The 19376-nt window shown below is 63.2% G+C and overlaps 1 protein-coding gene and 1 pseudogene across 1 annotated transcript; one reads left to right on the top strand and one right to left on the bottom strand.

Moving 5' to 3' along the window:
- Window positions 1–2039: 2039 nt before the first annotated feature.
- On the bottom strand, window positions 2040–10413 carry LOC111524108 (annotated as a pseudogene).
- Window positions 10414–15217: 4804 nt separating this feature from the next.
- SSTR5 (somatostatin receptor 5) lies at window positions 15218–17857 on the top strand. Its single transcript, XM_023189297.1, has one exon. It carries the CDS (start codon window positions 15300–15302, stop codon window positions 16392–16394), a length of 1095 nt encoding a protein of 364 aa, XP_023045065.1. The 5' UTR covers window positions 15218–15299; the 3' UTR covers window positions 16395–17857.
- The last annotated feature ends 1519 nt before the right edge of the window (window positions 17858–19376 follow it).

The following is a 19376-nucleotide window of genomic DNA, read 5'->3' as shown; positions in this document are numbered from 1 at the left end:
GCCGCAGCACTCTGGAGCTGTCCCCACCATGGGGAAGTGGCTGGGCTGTGGTGACTGCACCCCGGGGCATCGACTCCCCACACTCCCGGCTGTTCCCACGCCCAGGCCAGGCCTCCTGTGGTCAGAGACGGCCGGAGTCACAGGGGTTGTAGGAAGTGGCCGCAGGCACGGTCAGGGGCAGGCGGCATCTGCTTCGAGGGCCCGCGCGTGGCTTCCCTGCCCCTGCCAGCCTCTGCCGTGTGGGTCCCGGGAAATTGGCACTTGATTCCATGGGCAGACCTGGGCTCCGGTGCACTGGATTCTGTAATGCTGCTGTGGCCGTGGGAGGTGCTGTGGGCAGGGCTGACCCTGGGGCCTCGCTGGTTCCTCCCCGCCTGATGGCAGAGAAGGGAAGTGCTGAGGGTGTGAGGGGGTCAGTAGGGGAAGGGGGTGCAATGGGGTGGCCAGGAACAGAGACCCCACCCCCCCAAAGCACACACACTGGCTGCGTCTGAGGGGAAAGGAGCCCAGGGAGGTGGACGGGGTGGGCAGGGGTTGCCTGTTGCTGGCCTGGACGCCTGGGGGGCATCTTGCTGTCCTTGGGGCTGGCAGACTCTGGACCCCCAAAGCTCACGGCGCCAAACATGACCCCCCACACCAGGCGGCAGCGGCTAGAACTGTGAGGGGAGGCAGCGGCTGCCCAGATGGGGGGTGCTTGTCCTTTGACGAGGAGTTTGCAGCTCATTCAAGTCCCCCACCTGGGTCCCTGGTGAGGCATCTGGGGTCCAGCCTGGCAGGGGCCCTGAGTTTGTGTCTGTGGGGGTGTGGCCTCTGGGGAGGGACAGACCCTGGTGGGCACTGGTCACAGCTGAGCTGGCGTCAGGGCCACAGCCTTCACTTGGTTCAGGTCCCGGTTTCCATACGTCACCCAGCGCCGTGCTCCTCCGCCAAGGCAGAGCCACGCCCCACCTGCGCGGTCATGCTGACTTATCACTGACTCTTCTCGAGTGAGACGAATTCTCTCCAAATGCCATTAGGCTTTCAGCTTCCAAATGAAATGAAATGGCTGATGAATCGCTCAATCTCCACATATTAGAAAAGATGTACCTATTTGCATCCGATGAGCAAAATGCACTTTTTTATTGATTTAAAAGTTGACTGAGGCGAACAAATCACGGAAAATGGCTCCTTTTTCATTTCCCTCCGAGGAGCAAATTAAACAACTTAAAAGAGCTTTGAATGAGTCAACAACAAAACGCCCCTAAATGTGGAAATGTGAAGTGCAAGCATCTCAGCCTCGCTCTCGATGCTCACCGAGGACACAGCCTGCCTCCCGCCCTGGGAAGCTGGGGGCTGTGGAGGACCCCGGCCTTGTGGACATCCAGCCGCATCCCAAAGTCTTCAGGGGGAGAGGGGGTCCTCAGCAAACCTGTCTGGATTAGCCAAGATGAAGGGCTTCAGGAGTCAACAGAGATGGAACTGCCAGGCGCGGTGGCTCAAGCCTGCCATCCCAACACTTTGGGAGGATCACTTGAGCCCAAGAGTTCAAGGCCAGCCTGGGCCACACAGGGAGACCCCCATCTCTAAAAATATTTTTTAAAATTAGCCAGGTCTGATGGCACCTGTAGTCCCAGCTACTCGGGAGGCTGAGGTGGGAGGATGGCTTGAGCCCAGGCGTTAGAGGCTGCAGCGAGCTATGATCCTGCCACTGCATTCCAGCAACAGGTGAGAGAGATCCTGTCTAAAAAATACCTCACAACAACAGAGGGAGGGAGGGAGGAGCCTGCACCGGCTGAACTATTTTAGCGTCCTGGGGCTGCTGTAACGCAGGCTTACAACGTCAGAAATTTATTCTCTCCCAGTTCCGGACGCCACAAGTCCAAAATCAAGGTGTGGGCAGCGCGCAGCACTCTCCGTCTGGAGGTCCTGGGAGGATCCCTCCGTCTTCCAGCTCTGGGGGCTCCACACCCCTGCTGCGGCGGCGGCTCCAGCCACTGCCTGTGTCTTCACAGGGCCTGCTCTGTGCCTCTGTCTCTGCTCTGCTCTGCTCTACTCTTCACGGAGGAACACCAGTGATAGACTTGGGACCCAGCCTCAGTCCAGGGTAACCTCACCCCAAGATCCTTCATTGCATCTGCAAAGCCCCTATTTCCAAGGAAAGTTGCATTCGGAGGTTCTGGGTGGACATGAATTTTGGGGGCAGGACACTGGCCAGCCCAGTGCCAGGAGCCGCCGTGGGCCGGGCCCTTTGACTCTTGCAAGCCCAGGACGGCTACAGAGCTCCAAGGAGGAGGGCTTCCTAGAGGAGGTGGCCCAGCTCGTCAGAAAACCAGCACGTCTTCCCCTTGGGTTCTGGGACCAGCACTTTCAACGACAAATCCTTTTGGGCCAGGCTGACCCCGGCTGAGACTCTGCGGCGCGCCATGTCGGGCCTGGGGCGGAGGTGAGACGGGCCGCGCAGCACCTCCAGGCTTGGATACGTCCTTCCTCCAAAGGGTGGAGGCCCCACAGGCCCCCACACGGTGAGTGCAGGTCGGGGGTGGGCCGTGGGGTTGCGGCCTGCAATGTTCTCGGGCGGGCACGGGGCTGGGGGCAGCCGAGAGGCGCTGCAGTGGTGAGCGGAGAAGCAGCTGGGGGGTCTCCTTCAGCGCTAGGGAGAAATGGGTGATGCAGCCTGCGAGAGGCGTGGGGGGCCTGGAGCGCGCCCCGGGGCGAAGGCTGCGCGCGCTCGGACTCCAGCTCGGCGCCTGCAAGAGGCTGCGCTGCGCTGCCGGGGAGGGTCGGGGGCTCCCGGGGGTTGGCGGATGAAGAGCGGGGGGCGGTGTAAGGCAGCGAATCCACCGCGGAGGCGGGAACGGCAGGCGGTGCGATTTCCACCGGGACCTTTGCCATAGAAACCCCGGGTTTCTGAGGGGCCGGAGGCGCCGGAGACATGTCCGCGGAACGGCGCGAACCTGCGGCCGCAGCGGCGGGTGCGGATGGAGATGGGCCGCCCGAGCGGACGCTGCGTGGGCTGTTTCCCGGGCTTGGTTCCCGTAGCGGGGTCGGCCCCTCGCCCCTGCAGTTGGCAGACTTGATGCGGAGCCCGAGGGTGGCTGTTGGCCTGGGGCGGGGACGGGCCCTAGAGATCGGGGGTCCCACCGGCTGGGCTTGGGGAGCCCACTTGGCCGTCTCTGATTGGTCCGGAGTTGCAGGTGGGGCCGCCTCAGGAAGCTGCTGCACCTGCGGGAGGTCGGACGGTGCTGGGGGGACGCTGTGGTTTGACTTCTGGGGCTGGGGGCTGCACCGGTGGGTCGGGGTCTGTCTGGGTTGGGGTCCGCGGCCGCGTGGCGTCTGGCTTGGGGTCTGCCTGGCTTGGGGGTCCTCAGCCACATGCAATTTGGGTCAGGGTCGGGGTCTGCAGCTGCGTGGTGTCCGGCTCTCATGGCCCCTGTGCCTGGACTTCGCTCTCCAGCCATTTCCTCTGCATGTTTCCCTGGAAAAGGACCTGGGATTCAGGGTGGTGGAGGTGGACACCCTCCAAAACCTGCCAGCCCTGGTCTGTGATGCCTGGCTGGAGGGGCCACAGCCACGCCGGCTCCCAGCCTCTTCCCAGACACCCTGGCCCCTGGATGCAGCGTCCACCATGGGGCGTGTCGTCCCTGAGCACCCCACACACCCGCTCCTGGGCATCCTCCTGGGTGGTGGTGTGGTGTGGCTCTGCATCCCTACCCAAACCTTATGTGGAAATGGAGTCTGCAGTGTGGTGCTGGGGCCTGGTGGGGAGTGACTGGGTATCAGGGGCGGATTTCTCGTGACTGGCTTGGCCCCATCCCTCCTGGTGCTCTCCTCGAGATGGTGAGTGGCCGTTTAAATGTGTCCGGCACCTGCTCTGTCTCTCTTGTTCCCGCTCTTGCCATGCAAGACGCCTGTTCCCGCTTCTGCCTTCCAGCACATTTGGAAGCTTCCTGGAGCCTCTCCAGAAACAGAAGCAGCTATGTCTTCCATACAGCCTGCAAAGCCTGAGCCAATTAAACTCTTTTCTCTATAAATTACCCAGTCTCGGTTTTTGTTTGTTTGTTTTTTTGGTGGGGGGTGGGGATGGACAGCATCTCGCTCTGTCGCCCAGGCTGGAGTGCAATGGCGCGATCTCTGCTCAGTGCACCCTCTGCCTCCCAGGTTGAAGCGATTCTCCTGCCTCAGCCTCCTGAGTAGCTAGGATTACAGGCATCCACCACCACACCTGGCTAATTTTTATATTTTTAGTAGAGACAGGGTTTTACCACGTTGGCCAGGCTGGTCTCGAACTCCTGACTTCATGATCCCCCCACCCCGGCTTCCCACAGTGCCGGGATCACGGGCGTCAGCCACCGCGCCTGGTCGCGGGTATTTTCCAGCAGTGCAAGGAGAGACCAGCACACCTGGTGAACGCTCCTGACGTCAGTAACTGAGGCGCACCTGGGGGTGCCTCTGCGGCAGACACACCTGAAGGTGGTTGGGGTTCCCAGCAAGGGAATCTGGGAGGAGCCAACCGGAGACTCAAGTCCTCTCGATGAGGAACATCTGAACCCTGGCCGGCCTGTGGAACCCGGGCCATGCTGAGGATTGAGACCCTTTGTTTTGGGCTCAGTGGAGGCTGTGGGTGGAGATTGTTGGGGGAGGGTGCTAAGTGAAAACGCCATAGGATGGGCGTGCTTCTTGCAGTGGTTGTGGTTGTGGTTTTTGCAGTGGTTGTGGTTTTGTGGTGGTTGTGGTTTTTGCGGTGGTTGTGATTGTGGGTTTTGCAGTGGTTGTGGTTTTTGAGATGGTTGTGGTTTTGCAGTGGTTGTGATTGTGTTTTTTGCACTGATTGTAGTTCTCCTGCCCCGCCTACTGCCACTGGACCCTCTCCCCTGTGTGTAGCCTCCAATAGGACCCCATGTCTGGATCCTGGCTCTGGGTCTCCTCTGGCCTCATGAGATTTGTGCTGTCCCCAGTGGAGCCAACAGGGGTTCGGCACCCGGCTCCCTCCGTCTCTGGATGAGTCGGCAGCTGCTCCTGTGCAGGAACGCCCACAGCCTTTGGCATCACACGGGGTCTGAATCCTGGCTGTGACCCCTCCCCCAGTGACCTCCTGCGGGACTGATGGCCAGAGAGGGGGCCTGTTGGGCCTACACCGCCCCTCCCGCCATCAGCCACCCTGAGTTCTGGGCAGGAGTCCCCTGGCCTCGGTCCCACCCACCCAGAAGGATCCAGTGAGGTGATGCCCGCCTGGGATGCTGCAGAGGTCAAGCCCAGCACCGTGAGGCTTAGTGGCTGCTGGGAGCCATGGCAACCGGATGGTGGCTGGATGGACTCCGCAGGGACGGTCCTCGGACCCCTCTCCAGGGACCCCACCCTACCTGTGACCTGTCCCACGGCACCTGTACGGTGACACCCTCTTTGCTGTCCGTATGGCTATGAGGGCTGCGCTTTGCATGTCCATTCCCGAGTCCCAGCCCTACAGTAGCGCTGGGCTCACTTGGCCCCTCTGTGGACGCTGCCTCTGTGGACGCCGCCACTGCGAACGCCGCCGCTGTCTGTACGGTAGGATGTTAATAGTCTCTGCGTCATGTGGCTGTTAATTTTGGAAGCTCGCCCCCTTCCTCCTCCCCCACTACGGTCCTGCCTTCACACCCCATTGCCTGAGTCAGCGTCCACAGCTGTACCGGATGCTGGGTTTGGCCCCAGCTGAAGGGCTGGTGTCCTGCATGCAGGTGGGGGCCTGGTCATGGGGCTGTGCCATCTGTGTGAACGGCCCCGGCTGCTTCCCCCTGCCCTGCCCAGGCTGAGTCCATAGCCCCAGAGAGCAGTGCCCTGAGAGCTGCCTGGCATACCCCGGGAAGAGGATGAATCTCGCCTTATGGGAGCTTTTGGCAGGAGTGGGGCTGCCTGGTGACCACGTGAAGCACCTCCCAGGATGAACCAGGACGCTGCCAATGCTGAGGCTGGGTCAGGACTCCCAGGGCCTCATGGTCTGGGATGAGGCGGGTTCCAGCTGGGCTGTGGCAGGGACCAGGAGGTACCTGCATCTGCCCTGATCTCCCTCCTCACACCGCAGAGCCCCTCCACTGACTGACAGCAGGGTGTCCTGGGTGGGACCCGGCCTGAGCATCCAGAAACTCAGCTCCAAGCCAAGAGTTTTACCCTCTCTGAGCCTCAGTTTCCCCGTTTTCAAATGCAGATGCCCAGGAGAGCAGGACCCACCCCACAGCTGGGCCTATCAGAGTGCTGGCGCAGGCCTGAGGCCTCTCCTGGGTGGCACAACCCGCTGCCCTAGCCCAGGTGGGACCGGGGGGGTCCCCATGACCCCCCAGGAGTGTGGGGGTCTCGTGGGGGGGGGTCTCTCACCAGCTCCAGACGCCAAGTTTCCAGGGCATATTCACTCCAATTCCTCATCCTCACCTTCCCCCAAGTGCAGGCCTGGCTGTGGCCGCTCCCTGGGGCTGGGAGGGGGCAGGTCTTTGGTACCTGCTCTGTCCCTGGCACCTGGACCAGTGCCCAGCGCAGTGACGTCCCTTGAGCCCGTGTGAGGTGAGGGCGTCAGCACTGCCCCCGCCTCCCATCCTGAAGGCTGGGGTAGCCTGGGAAGCTGCATTTTAATGAGTGCCCCATTTTAACAGAGTGTCCACTGAAGCCTGAGGCCACGGCCAGGAGGGTCAGCACCCCCAGGGCCCCAGGGGCGGGGCTCAGGCCCCTGCAGAAGGCCCCATCCTTGAAACCCTTCGAGGGTCTCCCTGCTTCTCGCTGGACTCGGGGCCACGCTTTGCCCTTGGCAGCTGCAGCCTACACCTCACTCCAGACGCCTTAGTGGGAAGCCTCTGCTGCCGGGTCCCCAGGCTGGAGTCTGCAGGACTTCGGGGCACCCCGTGCTCTTGGGGACGCTCTGAGGTGGCTCCCTGAGGAGCTCAGACAGCAGGACACCCTCCCAGCCCGGTCCCGGCGACACATGCCTGCAGCACCTGCACCAGTGTCTTTCTTCTCCTGTCAGGAGGCTGGTGACCTGCTGTGCTGCCCCAGTGGGGGCTGACCTCTGACTTCCCATCCGGCGGGCTGTGCTGCACCAGCCAGGGCCGGGAGGTGCACGTGGACCTGTGTTTATTGGAATCCTGCTGTGATCAGACCCGGGGATGATGTTGAGACCCGCCAGGCCCCGGTGGCCTCCTGTGAGCCTCCGCAGGCTGTTGGGGGCAGCAGGCGGTGGAACAAGTGTGGGGCGACTGGGGCTTCCCGGAGGAAGGGTGGCTCGAGCTGCCGGAGGAGTTACCTGCAGAAAGGGAGGTGGGGTGCACTGGGCAGGGGGGCAGCCAGGGCAAAGGCCTGGTGCTCAGAGGGTCACGGGGGCAGGGGAGCCCTTCGGAGGAGCGGAGGGAGGGCCCTGTTGGCTGCAGGACAGAACGCCCCACACTCCTCCTGGCCACCACCCCCAGGGCCTGGCCCAGTCCGGGGACTAAGAAGAGAGGCCTCTGGGGTGTTCCAGGTGAGCTGGAGTCAGCCTCTGTCGCTTTTGAATAATTACAGGGGAGCCTGAGCACAGTGACCACGCGTCTGCCTGATGTGGGAGGGGCACGGGCTTTGTGTCCGGGAGCTGCTGGCCTCAGCCTCAGGAAACGGGGTGTCATGGGCGGTGGGATAGGTCACAGCTAGGGTGGGGTCCCTGGAGAGGGGTCTGAGGACCATCCCTGCAGAGTCCATCCAGCCACCATGCGGTTGCCATGGCTCCCAGCAGTCACTAATCCTCACGGTGCTGGGCTTGACCTCTGCAGCGTCCCAGGCAGGCATCACCTCATATGATCCTCCTGGGGTGGATGGGATTGAGGCCAGGGGACTCCTGCCCAGAACTCAGGGTGACTGATGGCAGAAGGGGCAGCACGGGGCCGACAGGTCCCTTCTCTGGCCATCAGGCCCCCAGGAGGGCCCAGATGCTTGGGGGTGGAGGGTGTCCCGGCTTGATGTTGGGGATGTGAGTAAATCCAGCACCTGCCCACCCGCAGGGCTGAGCTCCCACTGGGTGCTGGGCCCTGACTCTCACACCGGACCCTGCACCCCTGGGGTGCCCAGCGATTCCAGAACAGTGGGACCCCAGAGGCTTCTCAGGGAGCCCCAGAACATGATGGATGGGGGCCCAGGTACAAGATGGCGGGAGCTGGAGGAACGCAGCCGGGAGCTGAGGCAAGAACTGCGAGGATGGCGGGAGGAGGCTGAGGGGAGGGGCAACAGATGAGATGGGGGAGGAGTTGGGGTCACAAAGAGGTTCTCAGAGGATCTGCCTCGGGGAGCTACTGCTGGCGGGGGTGGGGGGATGGAGCTCAGGTACCTCCAGAGGGGATGGAAAGGCTTATGGGACGGATTCTGGCAGGGGCCCTGGGCCCAGCCTGCAGCCTCCCCTGAGGGCCTGGCCATGGCCGCAGGCTGGGCAGGAGGGGAGGGGAACTTGGGGCTGGGTGCCGAGGTCCTCTAAGCACTCTTGCCTGATGATAAACGCAATACGTCCTCCTTGTAGAACATGTAGAAACACTGAAGAACTTAAAGGAGCAAACATGGTCCCGGTACCCCGCCTTCCATGGGAGCTGCTGGTGCCTCTTCAACATGAGCCTGCCCAGTGGGAGCTGACCCCACCTGTGAGCAGACGGCAGGCGGCTGTTCCCACCTCCCCTCAGAGAGGGGCCCGGGCCTTCAGAGTTCTGCTGTCACCTGGGGCACCTCACTTCAGTCAGTGGCGGGGCTCCCTGGGTCGGGGCGGGGCACGGGAGGGGGCTGGGGGACCTCCTGGAGGGAGAATGTTCCGTGATCCCCAGCCTCCGTGCTCAGCCGTGATCCCCAGCCTCCATGCTCAGCTGTATGAGGCACTCAGTCCCGCTTGTTACAATCCACGGCGCTCACGGGAGGCTCCACCGACTGGGGGATCAGCATCCCGGGAGCTTGTCATGAATGCAGATTCCCAGGCCCTGACTGGGGAGTCGGGGGCCCAGCTCAAGGCCCAGGAATCTGCTTTGAGGACCCAGGTGACTCCGCTGCCTGCTTGAGAACCCCACCTTAGGTGAGGGACCCATGGATTCATTTCAGTGGAAATAAAAGTAACAACTTAGTGGGTACCTTTAGACTATATTTAAATATGTGTAGGATCCACGAATAAGCCATGGCTAAAACCCAAATGGAGTGTCCTGGAAATCCCACGACCACAGACCCCCTCTCCCTGGGTCTGCCTGCTGCCCCCACAGCCTCCACCCACCCACTTCTCTCCGCAATCCCAGCCCACCGCTCAGAGACGCCTGCAGAGCCCCAGACCCTCTCCCCTTGAGCAAGGACCCTCCAGCCTCTTGAGACTCTCCAGGAAGGCCCCACTGACCGCCTGCTAGCGGCAGGACCCCCACCCCAAGCTGGGGTCTGCCAACGAGCAGACAGCAAGAAAATAGGGTGGGGGCGCAGACGATCGTGGGGTCACTGCCAGTGGGACCAGGGCTGTGGGCAAGTCCGCGAGGGTTCCGGGAGGCCAGACGTGGGAGCCGGGAGTGGGGCAGGTGAAGCGGCCCCGCCCCGCCCCGCCCCCACCCGACACTGGCCCCGCCTCGCCCCCTCCAGCCGGTGCCCGAGAGCCCGGAGCCAGCGCCGCGCGGACATCGGGGCTCCCCCGGTCAGAGGGCGCCGCCGCCCAGGTGAGTGCCGCCCGCCCCTGTCCCCTTCCCGCGCGGGCGCCCCCCGGCCCTCTGCTGTTGTCCCCGCTGGGGGTCTCACCCTGTGTGCGCAGCCCCAGCCCGGGGTCCTGCCGTGCGCCCCCAGCTTGCTGCGTGCACTGTCTCCCGAGCGCCCTGCGCACACCCGCGGGGCTCTCCTGCTGCCGCCCGCCGGGGGTCTCTCCTCTCCGGTTCCATCCACTCCCAGCAGCTGCAGCCCTCCCATCTCCTGCCCCGCCCGCCACAACTCACCATCCCCAGGCGGCCGGTCTGCCAGGGTCAGCCCAGAAGCCATAGGGGACCCAGAGTGCCCCGCTCTGCCCACCGTGCCGCTCCCGGCCTCACCTCCCCACGACGGGGGCCACAGCGGGGCTGGCCCCTGGAGCTGGAGGAGGGTGGGTAGGGCTGGGGAGGGCTCGGAGCCTGGGGCTGGAGGTTGGGAGTGGCGCTCAAGCCACAAGGAGCCACTGGGCCACAGAAGGAGAGTCCCAGGGTGCCCATGGCATCCAGCGAGGGGAGGATCCACAATTTGGGTACCCGGGGAGGCAACTAGTGCCTGCGCCCAGCTGGGTCGGTGAGCTCCTGGAGGGCAGCAGGCAGAGGCCAGCGCCCAGGGGCCCTGTGACATGGCACCCACGGATGGGTTCCCTGAGACCCAGGACTAGGGAGGCTGCGGTGCCGTTCCGCCCACTGCCAACACAGCCCCCTCCTGTCCAAGGCACCGCGTGTGCCTGGAATCCTCCTGGTGTCTTCACCCTCCCCAGAAAAGAGAACATGCTCCTGGGGTGTGTGCCCTTGGTCTTCCACCCCCACCCCAGACTCACCCACGTGCCCGACCCACTGTCCGCGGCCTGCCAGCCTGCTTGGGGCCCTCTGGAGGGCGAGACTGGAGTGCATGCTGACAGAAGCTGGGGATGGTTCCATCGCGGCTGCGTTCTTTCTGAAGGGAGCGATTCTGCGAGATGTGGGTGGGGACTGCCAGAGCCTCCTGGGCAGAAACTGGTCGATGGCCCAGCATCGATTTCCAGGTCGAGACCCAGTGGGGCTCTAAGGAGGTACCTGGTGTGGAGGGTGGCCTGAGAAGCACTCGCAGGACCCCTGCTGCTGCTGCTCCAGGCTGACCCACACCTGCCTCGGTTTCCCCATCCTGGGGAGGGTATATGCCCCTGGCCACAGGCTGCCACAGGGACAGATGGCATGTATGTGGGGGATAGGCGGTGCCATTGGCTGCACTCATAGAGCTGGACCCCAAGGGGGAAGGGGCCTGCCACCAGCCTACCCTTACAACAGAGGAAACAGGTCAGAATGCTTGTCCCGGGAGCACAGGCTTGGCTCAGGGGCCTTTGGAGGGGCTGGAGCCTGTAGTCTTAGCTAGGGTGTCCCCCCACGTTTGCTCCCACCCAGCACATATTGAAGGAGCCCGGGGGGGGGGGATCTGCAGCCTCTCCAGGATGGGGCGTGGGCCCCAGCCGTGCGAGCCACTGCCTCCCTGAGTGGCAGGTTCCGCAGCGCCTCAAGCTGCAGCTGCATCGCTGCCCCCCGTGAAGGACCCAGCTCCCCAACCTCATGCTGGGCTAGCCTGCAAGGGGTTGGCTGGCACAGGCTAGACCTCCGCCTAGTCATGGAGGACTTGGCGCTGAGGCCCCATCTCTGATCCCAGGCCTCTGTGAAGACTCTGCCCCCTTCTCCGAAGAGCCAGGTGGCCTACTGGATGCTGGGGAGATGCTGGGCTGCTTAGGGCAGCTTGTGGGAGCAATCATTGAGCACCCAGTGTATGCCTGACACTACACGCAGCACCCTGCACACAGAAGCTCACTCAGTTGCATCTGCTTAGCGACCCTACAGTTTGCAGGAGCTGCCTAGAAGCTGGGCTCAGAGAAGCCCGTGACTCACCCCAGACTACGCAGCCCATGTGGAGGGTGGGCAGGGGCTGGAGTCTCTCCCAGTGCCATGTCAGGCTACATGCTGGCTGAGCAGATCCCTTCCTGGCCGAGGGCTCCTAACACTGCCCCCACCGGTGAATCCCACTGCCCACAAGGGACAGGGCAACCAGGACAGTTTCCCGGTGAGTGCATAATTCTGTGATTCAGAAGATTACTGCTTCCAAATAATGGCTCTTGCAGAATTATGTTCCAAGAGTCAGGTACAGCAATAATGGTCTATTTTTGTTCTTTGCTGCTCTGAAGTCTAACTCTGGAGTTGGAGCACTGCGGGCCGCAGAGCAGCGGACCTGGCAGCCTGTGGAGCCCCTCGCTGGGCTCTGGGCATGGGAGTGGCCTTGGAGGAGCCCTGAGTGCCTCCTCTGAAGCTATGAAGCTATGAAGCTACAAAGACAGGGGTTTGATTTTAGCTGCTTGGGAGGCTGAGGCAGGAGGATCGCTTGAGCACAGGAGGTCGAGGCTGCAGTGAGCTGTGATCACACCACTGCACTCCAGGTTGGGCAACAGAGCGAGACCCCATCTCAAAAACAAAAAATCAAACAGGCATTTGGGAACCACATGTGCTGGGGACCCAGGGCCTGTGTAGGAGAGGAACCAGAGCCCGGCAGCCGCCCTCTCCCTGCCCCACTATCCGCGGCTCCTCTGTCCCCTCCACCTGACCTCCTTGGTATGGAGGAATGGGCCGGAAGTGCCTCCCCTGGGAGGGCTGCAGCTCAGAGGCCTCTGCAGCTGGGTCGCTGTCCTGTCCGCCTGGACTCCCACGCAGCCCGCGGGCTGTCTCCAGACCACTATCCTGGAATGCTCCACAGGCAGCCAGAGGAAGCTGCAAACACGGTGTGATGGTTTTCTGTGCTGGTCCCCGGGGAGCGAGAGCCACAGGCCCACTGCTGCCTATGGGAGCTCGCTTGCCAGGAGGCCCCTGTCTGAGTCTCCCAGGAGAGGCCTTGATCCGGGTCAGGAACAGATGCGGCTGGAGGCTCCAGCCCAACCCCAGCCCAGGAGCATCTGCAGCAGCAGCTCCAGCAAAACAGAAAATGACTTCCCTCCTGGCTGGGCAGTGCTCCACTGGGTTGGGGTTCTAGGGTGACAGTGCCTTCTCTCCCTCTGCCTCCCTCTCCCCTCTCCCTCCCCCTCCCCCCTCCCTTCCCCCCCCCCCCCCCCTCCCCTCTCTCTCTTCCTCCCTCTAACACCCTGTCTTTCTCCCTCCCTCCCCGCCACCTCTCATCTCCCACCCCCCAGGGTCTGCATGGAGGCCCCTGCTCCGTTCCTGCTAAGGATTCTGCTGCCTGTGGGAATCCATCCTGTCTGTCTGGCTGGCGTCTCTCAGGGCTGCCCCTGCCCAGATGCCGCCGCTTGTCAGAAAGGCTCTTTCATTCCTTTATGCTGCACGGGGCAGGTGCGCTCAGAGACGGGACCCTGTCGCCAGTCTGGGGGAGCCCAACCAAGCTCCCCCTCTGCCGGCACCCTGCTCCAGCGAACCTTTCAACCCTCTTCCCATTCACCAATTCTCTCTTCAGCACTGTCCACACGGGAGTTGGTTCTGACCACTTTTGTAGTGTTTTTTCTTCCACCTAAATGATTGTATTTTTTACATCCAAGATTTGTAATTTTTAAAAATAGATGCCTGCTCATTTTGCTTCTTAGACAGAAGCCAAATATATTTCCTAACATTTTATCCATGCCTTCTCTGTGGATCCTGCACGGGTTTAAACATAGCCTAAGTGTACCTGTTAGCTTGTTATTTTTATCTCCCCTGAGATGAATCCACAGGACCACTGGCGCTGTTGGTTTTCTGAGTCGTATTTTTTAGTGTGTTTATGCCACGTGAGCTTGGGGATGTTGGTTTCTAGGTCTGTTGGGGACAGAGGGTTTTCTCTCTGTGTCTGTCAGCCTTGTGTTCTGGGCTCCCCTGTCCCCAGCTCTCCTTTCCTTGTCTAGCAGATTTCAGTGGCCTTGGCCCAGCCCCACAGCCCCCAACCGGGACTGTGGCCTTTCCTGGCAGCTGCTGGGGTTGTCTTGTGCTCTGAGGTGCCTCGGGGGTCATGGCCGGTCAGCTGAGCAGGCCCAGGGTTCCAGACGGCACACGCTGGGGTCACCACGGCCGGCTCTACCCCTTCTCAGGCCAGGGTCCCCCAGGGATGGGCCTGGCCGTGGTCTGGATCCTGGGGGCACTTTGCTTCTCTACTGGCCACCCCCAGAGCCACACAGCTCCAGGGTCAACCCGAACGTCCGGCCTTCCTCCGCCCCACTTGTCAGGGGAGGCATTGATCTTATTTTTGAGACAGGGTTTTGCTCTGTTCCCCAGGCTGGCGTGCAGTGATGCAATCGCAGCTCACTGCAGCGTTGACCTCCTGGGCTCAAATGATCCTCCCGACTCAGCCTCCCCAGTGACTGGGACTACAGGTGCCTGCCACCACACTTGGCTAATTTTTGTATTTTTTGTAGAGATGGGGTCTCACCATGTTGCCCAGGCTGGTCTTGAACTCCTCACCTCAGGTGATCCACCTGTCACGGCCTCCCACAGCGCTGGGGTGACAGGTCTGAGCCACCGCACTCAGCCAGAGTATCATTTTTATGAATTATTTCAAACATGCAGAAAAATACAAAAACAATGTACGAGGTACACACGTGCCCATGGCCTTGAACCCACAGATGTCACCATTCCCAGTCCACCCTTCTCCTGGCTGAAACTTTCCCTCCCTCCCCTGCCCCAGGTCTCCCCTGTTCTCTCTCTGGGCCATGTTGGGGGGGTTCCAGGGCCTGGGAGGGGGCTCAAAGTTCCAATGGGACTGGGCAGTGTCAGGCAGCTGGAGCCCCCAGATGCTGTGCCTCTAACCCGCCCACGCCCCCCACCGCGGCTTCTCCCCCACAGCCCCCATCCCCAGTCCCCCCTCCTTTGCCCTGTGCAACTCCGGGGACTCCGTGTGACTGCTCTGTCTGGTTTGTGTGTTTGCTTCTCTGCAGCCGCTCTGTGGGGAGGGGCGGTGTCTGCCTGGCCCTGTGCTGTGCCCCTGCCTGGGTTTAGAGATGTCTGTCATTGCTGTGGGGGTGACGGTCCCTGTGCTGGCCTGGCGAGAGGCCCAGGGGCCGATGGGCAGGGTCCACCGCGGTGAAAGCCCCTCAAGGCTGCGGTGGCAGCACCCCATCCAGCCACTTCTTGGGTCAACCTAGCCAGGCGCCATTCATCCCAGGCGGGCAGGGGGCCATTTGCCAGCCCCGTCTCTCTCCACTGCCGCCTCTCCCTGTGTGTCCCGGGAGGTGCCGCCCGCTGGGCCTCGGCCCCTTACCTGGGAGACCAGGGCAGCAGCTCCCCAGGGCAGGCTCCGAGGGGCTTCGGGGAGACGCAGGTGCTGGCCTCAGACCCCAGGATGCTGCAGCCAGGCCAGGCGCCATCTGGGTGCAGGGGCGGCCACAGGGCAGCCGTCGCCGTATCGACAGCGGCCGTCCGTCTGGGTTCCCAGGGCCACCTGCCCACTGTTCCTTCCTCTCCTGGCTTGTTTTCCAAACAATTTACTTAATGTGATTCCCGGCCGAGCTGAACATGACTAATCGTGTTTACTGGGTGATCCCGCGCCTCCCGGCAGGCGGGGCTGGGGCCGGGCTGGGGCCCCGGAGGAAGGAATGCCTGCATGTGCCGGTTCAGGGACTCACCACCCCGGCGTCCTCCCTTCTTCTCTTGCAGAGCCCGACGTGCCCCCGGGCTGCCGCCATGGAACCCCTGTTCCCAGCTTCCACGCCCAGCTGGAACGCCTCCTCCCCGGGGGCTGCCTCCGGAGGCTTTGACAACAGGACGCTGGTGGAGCCAGCGCCCTCGGCGGGGGCCCGGGCAGTTCTGGTGCCCGTGCTGTACCTGCTGGTGTGTGCGGCCGGGCTGGGCGGGAACACACTGGTCATCTACGTGGTGCTGCGCTTTGCCAAGATGAAGACGGTCACCAACATCTACATCCTCAACCTGGCAGTGGCCGACGTCCTCTACATGCTGGGGCTGCCCTTCCTGGCCACGCAGAACGCCGCGTCCTTCTGGCCCTTCGGCCCCGTCCTGTGCCGCCTGGTCATGACGCTGGACGGCATCAACCAGTTCACCAGCGTCTTCTGCCTGACGGTCATGAGTGTGGACCGCTACCTGGCCGTGGTGCACCCGCTGAGCTCCGCCCGCTGGCGCCGCCCGCGTGTGGCCAAGCTGGCGAGCGCCGCGGCCTGGGCCCTGTCTCTGTGCATGTCACTGCCGCTCCTGGTGTTCGCAGACGTACAGGAGGGCGGCACCTGCAACGCCAGCTGGCCGGAGCCCGTGGGGCTGTGGGGCGCCGTCTTCGTCATCTACACAGCGGTGCTGGGCTTTTTCGGGCCTCTGCTTGTCATCTGCCTGTGCTACCTGCTCATCGTGGTGAAGGTGAGGGCGGCGGGCGTGCGCGTGGGCTGCGTGCGGCGGCGCTCGGAGCGGAAGGTGACACGCATGGTGTTGGTGGTGGTGCTGGTGTTTGCGGGATGCTGGCTGCCCTTCTTCACCGTCAACATCGTCAACCTGGCCGTGGCGCTGCCCCAGGAGCCCGCCTCCACTGGCCTCTACTTCTTCGTGGTCATCCTCTCCTACGCCAATAGCTGTGCCAACCCCGTCCTCTACGGCTTTCTCTCTGACAACTTCCGCCAGAGCTTCCAGAAGGTTCTGTGCCTCCGCAAGGGCTCTGGTGCCCAGGACGCTGACGTCATGGAGCCGCGGCCAGATAGGAGCCGGCAGCAGCAGGAGGCCATGCCGCCCGCGCACGGCGCCGAAGCCAATGGGCTTATGCAGACCAGCAAGCTGTGAGGGCCCCGGGGGGGATGGGCGGCCCCGTGTCACCCCCAGGTGCACTGTAGTGACCCCCACCCGTGACCTGCCAGTCAGGATGCTGCCCGGCGGTGGTGCGAGGACAGAGCTGGCTGAGGCCAGGCTGGGGTGGACACAGGGCAGAAGGCGCCCCACAGTGACCCCGACCCACTCCAGCCGTCTGCCACATGGCGGGGCTCCCGGGAAGTGGGGGGCTCGGCCGTGCCTTGAAAGTGCTCAGGGCTGCCTCACCCTCCGTCCGGCCCCGGCCCATGCCGGCTTTCCCTCCGGGGAGCGACTTTTCCAGAAGGCCAGCCAGGCAAGAGGGTCTTCCTGACTGCAGGGACTGACCTGCCCGGCCTGCCAGTTACTGTGCCCTCGGGTCAGCTCCGAGCCACCTGGTTCACGTCTGGGGCTGCTCTGCTAAATTAAAAGCACCCGAAAGCGCTTGGCGCAGGTCCCCTGGAGTCCCTGGCTGCAGCCCCAGCGCCTCGCTTGCCCTGCACTGTGTGGACTCTGGGGACGCGGATGTAAGGGGAGTGTGACTGGGCAGCGACCGGTCAGCCAGGGTCATGCCTGTCCTGGGGACCCTACCCTGCTGCCTGACACCCCCCACAGGATGCTGCGGGCGGCAGTTGCTGTCTCAGAGAGGGGAGCGGGGGCCTTGGGTGCTGGCCCAGCCAGGGGCAAGGTGGGGGGGGCGGCCGGTGCAGAGGAGAGCCGGGGGCTGAGGTTGGGGTGGAGGCTCCGGCCCTCCAGGCTTCTGGGGGTGCAGGTGGCTGCGCTGTGCTGGGATTGGCTCAGTCTGGAGGGGTCCAGTGCGGATTGTGCCTGGGGGCACTAGGGAGAGGGGCTCCTGCTGGAGGAGGACCTGAGAGTCGGGGACTGGTGAGGACGGGGAGCCTGCAGCCGTCTCTTCTGCTTTGGGACGGGGACTCCGGCCCAGGAGAGGGAACGGGGGCAGGAGAGATGACAGTCATCCAGGCGCAGTGGGGAGCTGCTCCCCAGGCTACAGCAGACAGCGCTGCTGAGAGACGGCGGACGCATGGGTGACGCAAATAGCAGGCCTCGGGAATCCCGCCACCCCCCACCTAGAATTGTCCCACCTCCCTCACCCCAAACACCAGCTTCTCCTGGTGCCCCAGGCCCAGGATGTGGGCCCAGAGAGACTTGCTGGGGTCTCTGGGGCACCTTGGCCTCACTCTGAGGCTGGAAGGAGAAGGACCAGGGTGCGGCATCCCTCGGCCCCAGGGACCCCACTGCCCTGCCCAGCACTGGCCCCGACCCGTGCTCCCGCCGTCTGCTCCAAGCAGGACCTCGTCCTCCTGGAGGGTGCACGGTGCGGCTGAGGGGGCGTAGATCCTGGCTGGAGAAAGGCCCAGGCTGAGGCAGGCCTGGGAAGCATCTGAGCGATGAGGACACGTATGTTTGACAACTGCTCCCCTGAATACACGCGAGGATAAGTGTTTGATTCTTTCCTGAGCAAATATTGTCCCTGGAGCTGAACGCAGCCAGCACAGACCAGAGTGAGTGGAGCCTGGGGTCCCCCGAGGCCCGACACAGGGCCCAGCCCCCAGCCCCAGCCCCAGCCCCAGCGCCGCTGAGCCAGACAAGGCCAGGGTGGGAGCAGCCAAATGCCCAGCAGGAAGCAGGAGGCGTGGAATTAGTGAAGAGGGTGAAAAGTGATGGAAGCTGCCTGAGGTCTTAGGCTGGAGCTGCCCCTCACAGCTTCTCGACAGCTCTCGGCGGGGCAGGGTGGGCTTCTGCAGGGGATCCACAAAGCTCTGCCTCTTGAGTCACCAAAGAGGGGTGCAGCGAGGGTGCAGTGGGGGAAACCGAGGCCCATTCATACCGCAGCACTCCCCCCCGACCTGCCTCCCCAGGGATTTGGGTGCCATGTTCATCGGCTCAGAAGGCTTTGGGGACTGAGCAGATGGCTCGGAAATCCCTGCCGAGATCAATTTCTCCAATTGATTTGACGCCGGGCGCTCTCCCCACAGGGCCGGCAGCCACGCGGGGCTGACAGAGGCGCCAGTGCCCTCCCTCCTGGGTGAAGATGCCCTTGATCCCCAGCCCATTTGGCCCGGCCGCAAGCCTTGGGCCACCCCGCTCTCTGCCTCATCCAGCCTGAAGCCCCCAGGACCCCAGTTCCTGTCCATCCCAGGACCCAGCGTCGCGGCCCTGCTGAGCTCCCCAGTCTCGTCCCAGCCACACCCACCTTCGGTCACAGCCTTGTCCCTGTCAGGTGCACACCGTACCCGCAAACCAAACCTGCCGTGCACAGCCTCCTCTTCCCGTACCCCAGGACCCTGCTATGCTGACCCTCTGGGGACAGTGGGCTCGTGATGGCGGCCCCACAGCTGGGCCCGGGACTTACTGACCCTGACCGCCTGGGCTGGCTGAGCCCTGAACACGTGTCTCCATTGGACAGACCCATCTGCAGGACACCAGCAGGGGGCTGGGTCGTGGGATCCAGGCTGAGCTGGAACAGCATTTCAGGCAGAGGGAACAGCCTATGGGAAGGCTCAGAGGCAAAGGGGCACGGGGGGTTAGCTGTGGGGGTCAAGTCAGAGAGAGGAACAGATTCAGGTCCCCCAAGTTCTGCCCCACGCTGCCCCAGGGAAGGACCCAGCTGCACTCACTCCAGCTTGAGAGAGGAGACTGGATGAGAGGCGGGAAGAGGCACATGCAGGGAGTGCGTGGAGGCTGTGAGTCGTCCAGTAGAACACATAGCAGCCTGGCCCAGGGCCGGGGCCCCAGGGGTGCTCACGAGGCAGAGGCAGCCCCTGGCCAGGCCTGGAGAAGGGAGCACATGGGACGACAAGACCTCGGGGTCTGATGGCCTCAGTGGGCTGAGAGGGCTGAGGATGTCTGGGGAGGTCCCAGGCAGCCCATGGACCAGCCTGGGCAGAGCCAGGGGAAAGGGGACAAAGCCTGAATGCCCCCAGGGCACCAGCATGAAAGGCCCACTGGGGTCAGGTG

The sequence above is a fragment of the Piliocolobus tephrosceles genome, chromosome 17, assembly GCF_002776525.5.
Source record: "Piliocolobus tephrosceles isolate RC106 chromosome 17, ASM277652v3, whole genome shotgun sequence".
NCBI lineage: Eukaryota > Metazoa > Chordata > Mammalia > Primates > Cercopithecidae > Piliocolobus > Piliocolobus tephrosceles.
This window is presented reverse-complemented; position numbering and strand designations above follow the sequence as displayed.

Bases quoted from the DNA above. Each gene is read 5' to 3' on its own strand.
- SSTR5 (XM_023189297.1), top strand. From the start codon at position 15,300: ATGGAACCCCTGTTCCCAGCTTCCACGCCCAGCTGGAACGCCTCCTCC.